The sequence below is a fragment of the Cyphomyrmex costatus genome, unplaced genomic scaffold, assembly GCF_001594065.2.
Source record: "Cyphomyrmex costatus isolate MS0001 unplaced genomic scaffold, Ccosl1.0 scaffold602, whole genome shotgun sequence".
Classification (NCBI taxonomy): Eukaryota; Metazoa; Arthropoda; class Insecta; order Hymenoptera; family Formicidae; genus Cyphomyrmex; species Cyphomyrmex costatus.
The window spans coordinates 170,992-184,608 of record NW_017280159.1 but is presented as its reverse complement, the minus strand read 5'-3'; the positions used below and the strand labels follow the sequence as shown (position 1 = coordinate 184,608).

Sequence of the window (13,617 nt, the reverse complement as noted above, 5' to 3'; positions counted from 1 at the left end):
TTCTACGTCGCATTAGGTGCGAATTAATGCTTCGGTGGAAACTAAACCACTGTGATGTCGATTAGAGACCTTCTAACAGTGACCTAGTTTACACCCAGCCGTCCAATTCCGAACCATTTCGAAGTGAAATAGATTTATGGAATGTTTACACCGGATTTGTTCTACTCCGCTGAGAAAAGAGGATTGAAATCAGTCGAAACTAATCCATTTACATCCATGAAATTTCATTTCACTTCGAAGTAAATCGGGATTGGACGACTGGGTGTAAACTAGGTCATAGACTGGCAATCAGGGTGCCACTTTTGATTGGTCCGCCATTTCCTAGCGATTCCCGCTCGTATTCAAATTTCAATTACTGCATTTACTTGGAATATAAATAGTATGTAATGATAAATTTTATAGAAATATTAAAACCGTGCTTTTTACATCAATATATAGAAGTGTCAATAAAGAGTCAATATACCAAATTGTTTCGTTTATGCATGTTATTTTTATTAATATTTTATATTCATATTTTGTATTTATTTTATATTTTATATTTAATATATTTAATTTTCCATGCATTGTGTTTTAATTTCCAATTAACAATTTGTACACTTTAAGATACACGCGTCTCCGCTTGGGTAACAACTGATTGGTTTCGAAACTTTAAGCCACACCCTCAATGCCTCCATTATGCGCAATGGTTCACCTTGGCTAGATTCGGGGAGACGCTATTAGCGCTATTTGTTTCATTGCTGCGTTCAGCAGAAAAAGCAGCTTTGCAACTGTTGTAAAATTCTTTAATATGATTGGTCTTGCCCTTATTTCCACATTAGATCTAAATGTATAAGCCAATCATATTTAAGAATTTTACAACAGTTGCAAAGCTGTTTTTTCTGCTGAACACAGCCATTTTATCTTCGTCGTCCATTAGACGTGAGACAAGGACGTACCACACAAATGGCGCTAATAGCGCGCTGCCCGAATGCAGCCCTTGTATATTTCCACCATGCATGTAGCGATAGTTTGTGATGTGTGTGTGTCACGGTCTGTCATAGATTTGCGGCCAGGAAGCGGCAGGATGTCATTCACCAGTCGCACAATTATTTGAGGTAGTCCTTCGAAGAAACCGGCGATCTCTCGAAGATCCAGCATGGCTCATCTAAACGGTGTATTGAAGGCCGTAGAGACGCTGAACGGTTTATTGGAGTTGGACACTCCATCAGATCCTGGGACGAGGTATGAACGGTAAACATCTCTTTAGCAACGACAGACGATTTGTTTCTTATGCAAATGCTTCAACAGTAGGAAGGAGAAGGTGTCATGTTGTGCAATAATCGTCGAGGGGATATGTTTGCCGACTGTCAGACAGAACACCAAGTTTCCACAGATTCTCAGTGCTACAATCGAAACGTTGTTGGCACTCTGTAACGACGATGAGTCTGATGTTAGGATGGTTGCAGATGAATCTCTTAACAAAATTATAAGGGTACACTCATACTTTAAATATTATAGCAAGTTCAATCTCTTATATTAGATTTCTAATTGACACAAACTAAAAGTAATACAACATTAATATTGTGTGCCTTCCAACAAGAGACATAGTACAACACAGTACAGTGATCGTCTCATCCTTGTTTAACATTAGCGAACAACAAAGATGTACTGACATATTGTGTCACATCGTATCATCTGTGTTGCTTATTAGAAGACATCCAGTGTTATATAACAGTTATATTATGCAAAATTGATAACATTGATATTATGTTATGTTTAATTGGTATTGACTGAATTAGTATAATATATATTAAAAGCTATTATACATGAAATTAGCAAAGTTAAATATCAAGAGCTTATAAATGTTTGATAAGATTAAATGCTTAAAAATAATATTGTTCTGTTATTTAACAGAAAGTATTATTTCATTATATTAATTACATTGTGTCACTGTACTTAGGTACTTTATATAAAATAGTCCTTAGTACACATTCAAAAGTAGTATAAATGATTAAATTTATCATTAGTTTGTAGGTATTGTAGATATCATTACTCATAAAATTGTAGGTATTTATTAATAAAGCATACATAAGAATAAAGATAAAAGTGTACATTATGAAATTTAAATTTATTTAAAAACAATTTAATTGATGTTTTTAGGCAATGGTTGACAGTAATATTGTTAAAATTCAAATAGAGTTGTATAATGAAATAAAAAGAAATGGACCTGCGCGCATACTGAGGGCTGCTCTTTGGAGATTTGGTTTACTGAGTCACATGATACGTCCTTCAAGGGGTAAAGCTTACGTATCAAATCTGATTCCATGTATAGTGATTATTGCGCATCGGTCAGAGGATACTGTTATTGAAACGTTATCGCAGTCATTACCATTAATTTTTAAAGTATTAGGACCATTTATGTCAGACAAGGACGTCAAGGTAAGCGTTTTGTATATTATTATAATTATACACGTTAAAAGCTTTTTCCGTGAACTTGAGAAAAATTAAATCTTGTTTCAGAATTTGCTGAGAGCATTCTTTGAAAATATTTCCTCTCCTCAGGCAGTTTTCCGTAGGGCAGCAGCTAATATGATTCTGACAACATGTATAAATTGCAGAAAGCCACAGTTTTTTTTAAATTATGTATTGGATTATATATTAGGTAAGCTAGATAATTATAATGTGTTGCATAATAAAAAAATGTTTATTTATTAATAGAGTTTATCTTATCAGATATAATAACGTTAGGAAGAAACGTCGAGGATCACTCCTCTACTGTTATAGGCGTCTTTGGATGTCTCAGAGTAATTTTACCTTACATGTGTAAACCCTCGGAGCCCCAAGATGTTGAAACACAACAGATAGATAGTCTTTTACATATTTATGAATTATGTCTGTATTATACAAAATGGCATTCAGATCATAATATTATAAATGCAGCTTTAGAGACTTTGGCACAACTTCTAAAAATGCCTCCAAAGTCACTGGTTTCTGTTTTATTGTCTTTGGAAGGCATAACTCAAAGCAGAATAATATTAAATCAAAATGCATGCATTTCCTCGCTGGGTCACACAAGTCTTTCCAGTGCGAGTACTGCTTATGGTGCAAATTCGGATTCTATTTTAAACTTGCACGAGCCTGATATTCCAGAGATTACTCCAAACGCAGAGTGGATTGCAGATACGGAAACGACATTGTCAGTCATAAGTAATCCACAAGCACAGAATGAATGTACGAGCGACATTACGGAAACGAAAGAAAAGATATTAGAAAGTTATTGCCACTTGAAAATCGAAACCACTAACAGTAAGAACGAACATGTAAAGTTATGGTAATTTGTATAACACTCTTGCAGTTTATTAGCTTTCATTGTTTTTTAGATTCGATTGCGGAGGAATGCAGTGATATCGAAAGCGAGATGGAAAAATCCGAGAAAACGCCTTATCCAAGCCTGCAAAGTGAACACTCAAAGGAGGAAGATTACTCAGAAGAAAACACTCTATCGTTTGCTTCCCCTAAGAAATCCTCCCTGGATTTTGCATTGTATGAAGTGGACGTCGGAAGTTTCACAGACTCTGATATGCCCGTTAAGTTTTGCTGCCGTTACTTGGTGTCGTCCTTTTTGTTGGCTGGCAAACCTGGACAATTGATATCGGACAAGTTATTTCGTGTTAGCGTAAAATCTCTCGCTCTGACATGCGTGGGTTACATTCTCAAACTTTATCCACACTTGTTTACAATGACCGTGGCCAAAGAGTCAAGCTGCAATGAAACAAATCAATTAATTGCAGACATTTTGTTATTTGCCAATCACCCAGATCCTCAGATCAGGGGCAATATAGCGATGGTAATTGGAATCTTTTTAAAGTCTATATTTGTTCAGTATGGCGGCTCCTTCCGGAATTTTGAAATGGAGTGTATGGCTCGACAAGGACGTGGAAATATATTATTGGAAGACATGATAAAGTTACTTTTAAAAGTGAGTCTATACGTTTTAAAAAGGACGACACCAGTCTCAAGAGTTTTTAACTTACATATGTTTTTGTCGAATGTATAGGGCTTGAACGATGATTCCGCGACAACTTGCCGTCAAACGTTGGACGCGTTGAACCTCTGTTTGCCAGAGTTACTAGATTCCATCAACAACGAATACGGTCTTACCATCTTAACTGCGTTGCCAAAACTTGTAAAAAATCCATATTTTCTTGTGAAAGTAAAATTAGCTGATTTATTGAGCAAATTATCGTATATTACAATAGAACACATAACGAGACAATCATTATTCCAAGAGCACTTTATTGATGTTATAATAGCGTTATTAGGTGATCAGGACCAAAGAGTGAGACACGCTGCGTCAGATGCGATTGTTAAGTAAGATACATTTCTAATTGTGCAGTTTTACTATTTACTTGAATTATCGTATTGTTATATATTTTTTTTTTATTTCAGGAGTATCCCATATTTGTATTTTCGACATCCTCAAGAAGATACCGTTACAAGGAAGGCTACGCAATATACTCAACAGTTTTTAAGTGCGGTAACATCAACTATCTCAGAACTATCGTCCTACCAGGATAAACATAAGCCGTTCGTGAACACATCTATCAAGCCCTTTGTATTTCTGAATCATTATAATGAAACGAATTACGATTCTAGTCTGGAATATTCATTATCTCGTATAGTTAACATCTTAACAGAAATATTAACGGTGCATTCTTCAAAATATCTAATATACGGCTGTTGTGAAACTCTTTTCTGTTTGAGCGAAACTTATCCTACTACGGTTTATGTTAGAGGATGGGACTGTATCCTACCAAAGACATTACTAAAAAAATCTAAGAAGAATAGCGACCGATTGGATGCCAATGATATTAGTTTTATGAATGAGATGATTTCCTCTCCGGTGTGCAGTGGTCTCTTATCATTGGCATTGCCACTATTAACATCATCAACCATCAGCTTAGATTTATCCACACATCGACATTTGATCCTTCTCGCTGGCAATTTGGCTTCTGGGTTAGCTGTCTGTAATTTTAAAACTGGTAGTGATCCGATGAAACTTTGGAGTATGTGTAAGGATAGGTACATGGAACTACTATTGACGCACATCACGAGAGTTCTGAATATCTTCGTCTATGTTATCGATGAGGTGCAGTTAGTACAGGCAAGTGCTAAGCCCGTATTACCGTCTTTGTCCACGCAAACGTTGTCGCCTAGGAAGAAGATCCTGTCGGAGCAAAAGTCAAAAGAAAAAGGAGAAAAGATCGGCATCTTGAAGGGCGGGAAGGAGCAAATGGGAACATTCATTAGTACGCCGCATTACATGAAAATATACGACATCCTGAAGGCAGCACATTCCAATTATTCGGTCACCCTGCAACATGAAGCCAGCGAGATGTATGTTTCCTTGCTGAACGCGATGTTGGATGTTCTCTCGCAGATCCTTGAAATCGCATCTGTCAACGAAGCAGGTAGAATTGCAGAAGAAGTGTTATGTTATTTAAAAACTACCGTTGTATTGTCACCAACGGCAACAGTTCAATGTGTGCAGCAACTGCTGAAGTGTTTATTTGGTACGAACGTGTGCGCACAGTGGAGCGAACTGGATATACAAAAAAATGTGGATCGATGCAGCGCATTACAAGATGATATCAGAGGTTTTTATAATCAGTGTTTTCAACATCCCGCCAGACAAATGGCGAATACAATAAAATGCATCGGAAATAATTGTAGAGGCGAAAACGAGCCAGATAACGGGTAAGTATTCTAACAGTTCGATAGTGATGCTTCATGCAGGCTGACACACTGATGTCTTCTCTTTTGCTTTTAGATGGATAGGATTGCTGCGCAGAAAAAGCGACCGTAAATTTTCTTCAGTGTTTAAGACTTTGGTACGATCTTCAGATCAGAAAACGTCCGTCGCGTCCTTCATCCGACTTTTCGAACCGATGGTTATAAAGTCTCTGAAACAGTACACTGTTACGAGTAATATCGCGCTGCAGTGCCAGGTTCTGATGTTGCTGAGTCAGTTGGTTCAACTGAAGGTTAATTATTGCCTGTTGGACTCCGATAAAATTTTTATCGGATTTGTGTTAAAGCAGTTTGAATTTATCGAGGAGGGTCACGTGCAACAAACCGAGGATCTCTTACCGAGAATTTTCAATTTCTTAGTACACTTGTCGTATGAAAAAAATCACTCCAAGGCGATAATAGGCATACCGAAGATAATTCAATTATGCGATGGTCTGATGGCGAGCGGGCAACCGGCGATCTCACATTGTATACCCGCGCTTGCGCCCGTCATTGAGGATATATTTCTCATCCGTAATGGAAGTTCAAGCGTGATTGAGCAACGGGAGTTGGAAACAACGAGAGATGTGCTAATAGCCATGCTGTTACGTTTGGTGGAGTATCACGAGGTAGTCGAACTTTTGGCGCTGTGTTTGGCCGAGTCCAGATTTAGCGGGGATGGTAACGGCGAGGAGAAATGGCGAAGGTGGTCTAGACTCACAATGGACACTGTGCTTCCTATACTGGCTGCCGGGAAACTCAGAATAGAATCCGAGAGGGCTCACATTGCATTGGTAAAACTGTTCGCGGCAATCTCGCCCACAGTCTTTCGGCCGGTGGATCCACTCCTGAAGATATTGTTCACCGCATCGATATCCGCGACTGCTTCAATTCTTAAACTGAAACGTTGGCTAGGCATGATCAACGTCATACTGCTCTCTCTAATCTCCTGTGCAAAGGAAGAGGCAATGCTAGCGCGTCTGTTGGATCTCAACATATACGTTTCAGACATGTCACATCTGTTATCGCCACTTCGGAGCTCCTTCTCCCGCGAATGTGCAGATCCATTGAACGTCTTGAACATCCAGTCGCGCCAAATGCCGCCTGAGCAAGTATTTGCTAGATTCATATTCAAGGTGATCAATCTAATAAGCACAAAGGTGTTTAGTCTACTTGGTCTGATAAATCACAAGTCCGCCGACCCCTTTGTTGACTTCTCTGATTACACGGTAGATGATAATTATCTCGTCCATCAGTTTGCATTCTTTCTGCAATTGTGCATTCATATGTTTGAATCTGGCAGTCATTGTAAAGTAGCGAACGCAACAATGCAGATGATTCAGGGGCGGAACGTATCCGATGAAGAAAAATTGCTTATTGATGAATTAAACTACTTGATGCTCAGCATTGGAAACGTGTGTCCAACAGTAACGTGCCAGTGGGCGTATCTGATGATCCTGTTGGGATACAACGAAATGTCCTTCTGGTCGAAAGTATTGGGTACCAGCAAGTCTGATCATGTTTGGTCGAATGAAAAGAAAACACGCGATTGTATTAATAGCAGTACGAATATTCAGATTATTAGAAGAGGAGGAATTATATTATTTTGCGATTACATATGCGAGAATCTCAATGATGTAGAGCCACTAACGTGGCTATTAGTAAATCACATAGAGGAAGCAATAAACGTCGCCACTGAATCTCCGGTGAGGGATCTTTTGACCACGGCGATACACAGGAATCCGGCAGCTAGTGGACTGTTGGTACAAGCTGTGGCAACGAAATGCACGGATTTATCGCAACCCAGTTTTATAAAGCGCCTGTTGCAGTGTATTGAGGGCGCACATCATTCGCAAAGCGGCGCGGTTATAATGACTTTAATACCACGGCTGTTGTCTATCAAATATCTCGCTTTGTCAAGAATGGCTGCGAAGATTGCTAGCCGTCGGATGGAAATACTATTGACTACTAGCGCGGAAGATGTGAAGGACCAGTTGTCGAAGGATGACATCGTGAAAATCATGGACGTCCTGCAAACCACCAAATTGGCAAGAAAACACGGCGGTTTAGTCAGTTTATTGAATAAGTTGGCGGTACAATATTACGATCTGTCACCACTGGAGCTCGATCAATGCAGACCGTTCAATCCGTCCACCGTGAAGAGCATTCAGTTGGATCGGAATTGGTTCTTGTCTCAAGTGAGATTACGTTGCTGCCACGCAAGTGCCAGTAACAATCCCATGGAATTAGCTCAGTTATTGAAAGATTTGGATTTTGATGATTGTATCAGTGTTCTTTCTTGTAAAGAATTCAATCTGAAGATCTTGAAACACTGTGTGATATTAGGAGTCCGCTTTACTGTCGAGAAGTGTCAAAAGTTGGAATTCGGAAAAGCGCAGAGCGAAAAGGATTTTTATTTTGATGCTAGTCCTTTGTATATTGCTGCCAAGCAATGTTTGTTGGAGCATATTCGTTATATCTGCGATCTCGTACCAAAACCACATCAGATTTATAATCCAGAGGCGGACAATAGTAGCGGGAAAGAATTAAAATATGCTACTAGATTCTCCGAATTGCTAAGTGACGCTTTGTATTGGGAGATCCTCTTTACAATAATTCCAACTGTTAAAATTTACATGATGACATTACCAAAATTAACTAAGTACAATGTGGCGAAGATCGATATGAAATTTGAGGAGGATATTGCCAAATTTTCTATGCTATGCCTTGAACTAGCACATTGGATGATCTATTCGGATAAGAAGAATGTCCATAGATTAAGACCGCATGATATGGACCTCGCGCTAAGTTGCGCAGCCGAAATTCTGCGACACGCCGCTCCGAATAAGATTTTTGGTGACAATGCACGTCATACTTGGGTTTGTTCCGCGGCGATCTCTCTGACGAAAATAGTGGAGAGTATACTAACGACAGTGGATCCCTTGCCGACGATAGATTGCCAAGCGCTGGAGCCAGCTCTGCAAGATGAGGATACGAAAGATTACGCCCGAGCGTGCATTCAAATGGCGTCGATAGTAGCCTGGCTCGAGAAGTGTCAGGCGGATGACACTACGAGGAATATACCACCGTATCTATTCAAGACGATAAAGTCGCTGATTATCAGCATAAGTCGTCAACCATTAGTAAACTCTTACATCTTGACGCCTCCATTGGTTTGGAAACGCGGTTGTTACGTCATCGGTTCAGGTCCTACCAAGTGCTATTTTCCGCTCATGTCATCTGAATCTAATCTTCTACAGGAGGTGGATGTTCTGGAACAGTTTATCTACCGTGTAAACTTACTAGGTTGGACGTCCAGGTCACAATTCGAGGAGATCTGGATGGCGTTCCTAAGCGTTCTCAACTTCCTGCAAAATGAGAACACGCCCTCGGACGATGTCGCGGCTTTGATACAAGCGAGCAGCCTGGCGATTCAAGCGATAACGAGATTACTGCTGCAAACGTTGCTGCTGCCATGTCCCGGCAATCCTGGTGCCAGCACTCTGATCCACCACCCGAGAGATCCTCAACTTTCCGTATATAAAACCAGCTCTCAGAAACTATTTACGATACAGGAATTGCTTCTGTGGAAATATGAATACATGAATGATGCGGAAAGTAAGAATGGTTTGAAACTGAATCATATATTTCAGCGAGGCAATGTGGAGAGAACTGCGGTTTCCGATAGATATATATATAGCCAACTGTCGGTCTCTTATTTATGGTCGCTGTGCAATTTATACGAGGACAAGTTAAACGCTTCCGTTCTTGATTTAAAGAACAGACGGAATGATGCACTGATGTCCGCTTCTCTCGATCTAGACTCCTGCCTGCGCTTTCTGATAGAGCACTACACCATTTGGACGTCACAGCAGGTTAATACGCCTGTACAATTATTGACGGAGATTATGAAGTCTATTCTGGCGATTTCAGAACTTTTCCTCGAGAGATCGCAATACCAGTGGATGCTGGACGTGTGCCTGGAAGTCTCGAGGGTTCATCCAACGGAGAATGCGATCTTGCATCAGTATCTGACCGTCTCTGTGTGTAAAGCCGCCGCCGTTTTAACGCCTTTGGTACGCGCTAGGAATTTTATATAATAAAGAAATCACATATGATAAAGAGAAACAAAAATCCTTCTTTTTAACTAACATTACTTTATAGGACTTGGACACATTAGATAAAGTAAAGCGTATAGTGGACGTTAATTTAAAGTCGGTATTCCTGGCTTCCAGAGTATCTGCGCTTCACGGCTCTCTGTACTTGCTGCAAAGCGCGGTACTGGCCAAATGCGAAGAAACAATGAATATTATACATCCTCTGGCTATTGAATATATACAGAAACACATTGATTCGCAGGATTCGAATAGGTGATAATTCAAAACAATTTCATTTCATTCGATGAAGGAATATTAAACACATTTATTAATTTGTTTAATGTCATTTTGTGATCATTATCTAATTCGTTTTTACTCTAATACAGTATTCTAAGCCAAAGTGAAGAGCATCAGGGAATAATGTGGGCTTTAGTGTTTTTCTTGTTGGAACATGCGGAAGACACACCGCCAGACACGGAAGCGCCGGCCGTGTTGGAATTAGTCCTTTCTCTAGTCACATCTCAAAATATCTCATACGGTTTACATCAAACTCTTCTGCAGGTATGTCGGTGTTTTTCATCTTTGGTTAAGTAACACGAATACGCAAACTGCTTATTTAACTTAACAGGGTCTTGAGAGGCTCGTAGCGACAAAAAGCGTCATTGGCAAGGTCGCCGAGCAGATCGTTAAAGTTGCGATAGATCGGCTAAAGCAACCCAGTCCCCTGCTCTCATTGCCAGCATTACAACTTCTGCTGACGTGCATGTATACAGAGGCAGCTGATCGATTGAATCAGCCTGGTGTCGAAGAACCGTTACCAGATGTAGAACCAGAGACGCTGGTTCGATCTATCGAACGCACTTCCGCGATATTCGATAAGATCCGTAAGGGACATTCCATGGAGGTGGAGGTGCTATGCACAGTTTTGTCGTGTCTCCTCGGAGACTTTTTCCCACCTTCGGAGATCCTCACTAAAGTTATAGGGGAATTCCTGTCCCCGCAGCAACCGCACCCGAGATTACTCTCTGCTGTAGTTTTTAAAGTTTGTAAATTAATCAAAGATCTTGAATTATATCGCGACTGAAGTGTGAAATAAAAGATTTACAAATGTATGATTCGATCTGATTTTACACCAGGTCTGTGAGAAAGCGTGTACCTGTACGGAAATGGAGCTCCTTCAAGACTGGGTGGTCTTCAGTTTACCGAATTTCATTCAAAGCTTACCGATGGCAATATCGACTTGGTGCTTGTCCTGTTTCTTCATAAGTGCGTCGACAAATCATTGGTTGAGAGCTTTGTATCCTTTTTTCATCGATATAACTTTATCGGTTTTTTTGGGGGGGGGGGGGAAGTAATTCTTCCTTAGCAATAACATGGTAGATTTCCGTATGTCCAGTCGAGAATAGGAAAATACGAATATGAAGACAAAAAAATATTGTGTATAGCAGCTTCGGATTTCTATCATAAGGTACATCAATGTTATTTAACTTTTAGCTATTTTTAGTATTTATTTTATTCATTGATTTCAGCTATCTAAAGAATCTCAAAAGAAGGCATTTGTCGAGACTTTCGAAGCTGCCGCGAAAGAACCTGGAACTCCATTTAGCGACATTCTAGCCTCCTTTTAGATAACGTTGCCTATTAATTGGGAGAACTCAAAAGAAAAGCATTCTACGGAATATTAAATCCAGACTGTAAAAACAATGTACAATCTCTACGTTGACGCTACGTCACGCGTGTATATTTGTATGTATGGTGATATTTATTTTACGTTATGTCCCGTCAGAAGAAAGATATACAAATTGTTTTGCAATAAACAGTATTTTTTAAATAAAAATTACGTGGCATAAATGTTCACATAAATATGCCTGTTTCAATAATCATCCAGCGTTGTTTCGTATATTGTTGAATTAGAAATCTGAATCTTTATCTTTGTTTATATAATACAATAAGTACGAATAATCCCCTCACACAAATTCTAAAATTTCTTCAAATCATAATTCTTAAAATGTTTTTTCTCATAAATAATACTTTTTTTCTAAATTGCTATTATTTTTCTAATTACTCGTTTTTATCGAAATTATATAATTATTATCTATTTGCAATTTTATGTTGTTAGTTATTATCCATTATATTACCGAGAATGCATTTATAGATGTGTGTGTATATATATAATTTAAATATTACTATTTTTGAAGTCTGTGATATTTTTATCAATACAATAAATTGATTGTTTATATACAATGAGAATTCTATAGAATTGATATGACATAGTAATGTTAATATTTCAGAAGCTACAAAGGAATTTTAATTAATTCTAAGACTTTTGCACGCGCTGTAACTAATAACATGACATTTCACTTTTCGAAATGGATTTATGCAGCTCCAATATCAATTGGATTTCCTCGGATCTGTATCTAATTTTGCAACGAACTCGAATCGAAACACGTTCGCATCGAACTTGGACAAGCATGAGTTGCGTCAAACTTCCTTTAGTTTCTTTTTTTCTATACGGAATATGTATGGTATACAATCTTTCATATTAGCTATATACTTTTTTTATATTTCTTTGTGCTCACGATTCTAAACTCACGAAGATATTAATAATTGAACAAAATTTATTGTATACTTTTGGATAAATGGAAATTATGTATTAGTAACAGTATCATGAGTTCTCAGTTCGATTTTCTTGGTGGAATTTTGTTATTATCGGATGCAAGAACTTTTGGCCAACTTTGATTACAACTGAATACGGTACGGATAAATTGAAAAAAGATTAAGTTTCCGGCAGCTTTTATATCTCGTCTTGGATACAATTTATTTTAGAAAATTATGGAACTGTACAAGAGAATACCTGCGAATGCGTATAGGAATATCGGATTGTATCATCACGGTGAGTTCTGCTCTAATTGCGGACAAAATGAACCCGAGGACTTACCGCGCAACGTTGTGATGCATAAAAGGAAAACGAGAAATTATGAGAAGCATTGTCCTTCGTGTCATTGCCCGCCTGAAAGGCGAAGATTTTCTTCGCCTAGTCGACCAAGGTGAAGACATTTCTAGCTGATTAAAAGCTCGAACACAATAAAGAGAATAAGGGATAGAAGTAGGGAATAAATACACAGGCAATAGATTTCAAATCAGAAATTGCTATACATTGATACATAGTTTCTGTTAAAATCCATTACCTGTATATATCCATTACCTATATTATATATATATTCTCTGTTTTTATTTTTTTATTTCATTCTATTTAAATCTAAATAAAGAATAATTATACATTAATAATTAACTATAAATTAAATAAAAGATCTATGTGTGGATATATGTACAATAAATAAATTGTATGAAGAGAGAGAGGAAGAGAGAGAGAGAGAGAGAGAGGGGGGGAGGGAGAGAGAGAGAGGGAGAGAGAGAGAGATATATTATCTTAATTATATCTGAATACCTTCAAGCTTTCACACAACGAAAAGTAAAAGAAAAATAGTAAAAATACCATGGGGATTGATATAGTGTGCCTTCCAACAAGCGATATAGTACAATACAGTGATCATCTCATCCTTGTTTAACATTGGCGAACAATAAGGATGTACCTGATACACTATGTCACACCGTGTCACCTGTGTCGCTTATTGGAAGGCACCCATAATGAAGAGTATTTCTATACTCACAATCAGACAAATTTATTCTGAGAAATCGATATCAAGGAATTACAAAGTCTGTTACATACAATCCTATAGTCAAAAAAGTT

The 13,617-nt window shown here is 38.3% G+C and overlaps 1 protein-coding gene across 1 annotated transcript; it reads left to right on the top strand.

Annotated features, from left to right (window-relative positions):
- The first annotated feature begins 1,032 nt into the window (after nucleotides 1-1,032).
- htt (huntingtin) lies at nucleotides 1,033-11,817 on the top strand. Its single transcript, XM_018547084.1, has 15 exons — nucleotides 1,033-1,221; nucleotides 1,288-1,471; nucleotides 2,140-2,418; nucleotides 2,500-2,641; nucleotides 2,713-3,285; nucleotides 3,360-3,958; nucleotides 4,037-4,350; nucleotides 4,429-5,736; nucleotides 5,810-9,845; nucleotides 9,934-10,139; nucleotides 10,253-10,427; nucleotides 10,495-10,908; nucleotides 11,003-11,163; nucleotides 11,247-11,334; nucleotides 11,396-11,817. Exons 1-15 carry the CDS (start codon nucleotides 1,136-1,138, stop codon nucleotides 11,492-11,494), a joined length of 8,664 nt encoding a protein of 2,887 aa, XP_018402586.1. The 5' UTR covers nucleotides 1,033-1,135; the 3' UTR covers nucleotides 11,495-11,817.
- Nucleotides 11,818-13,617: the final 1,800 nt, after the last annotated feature.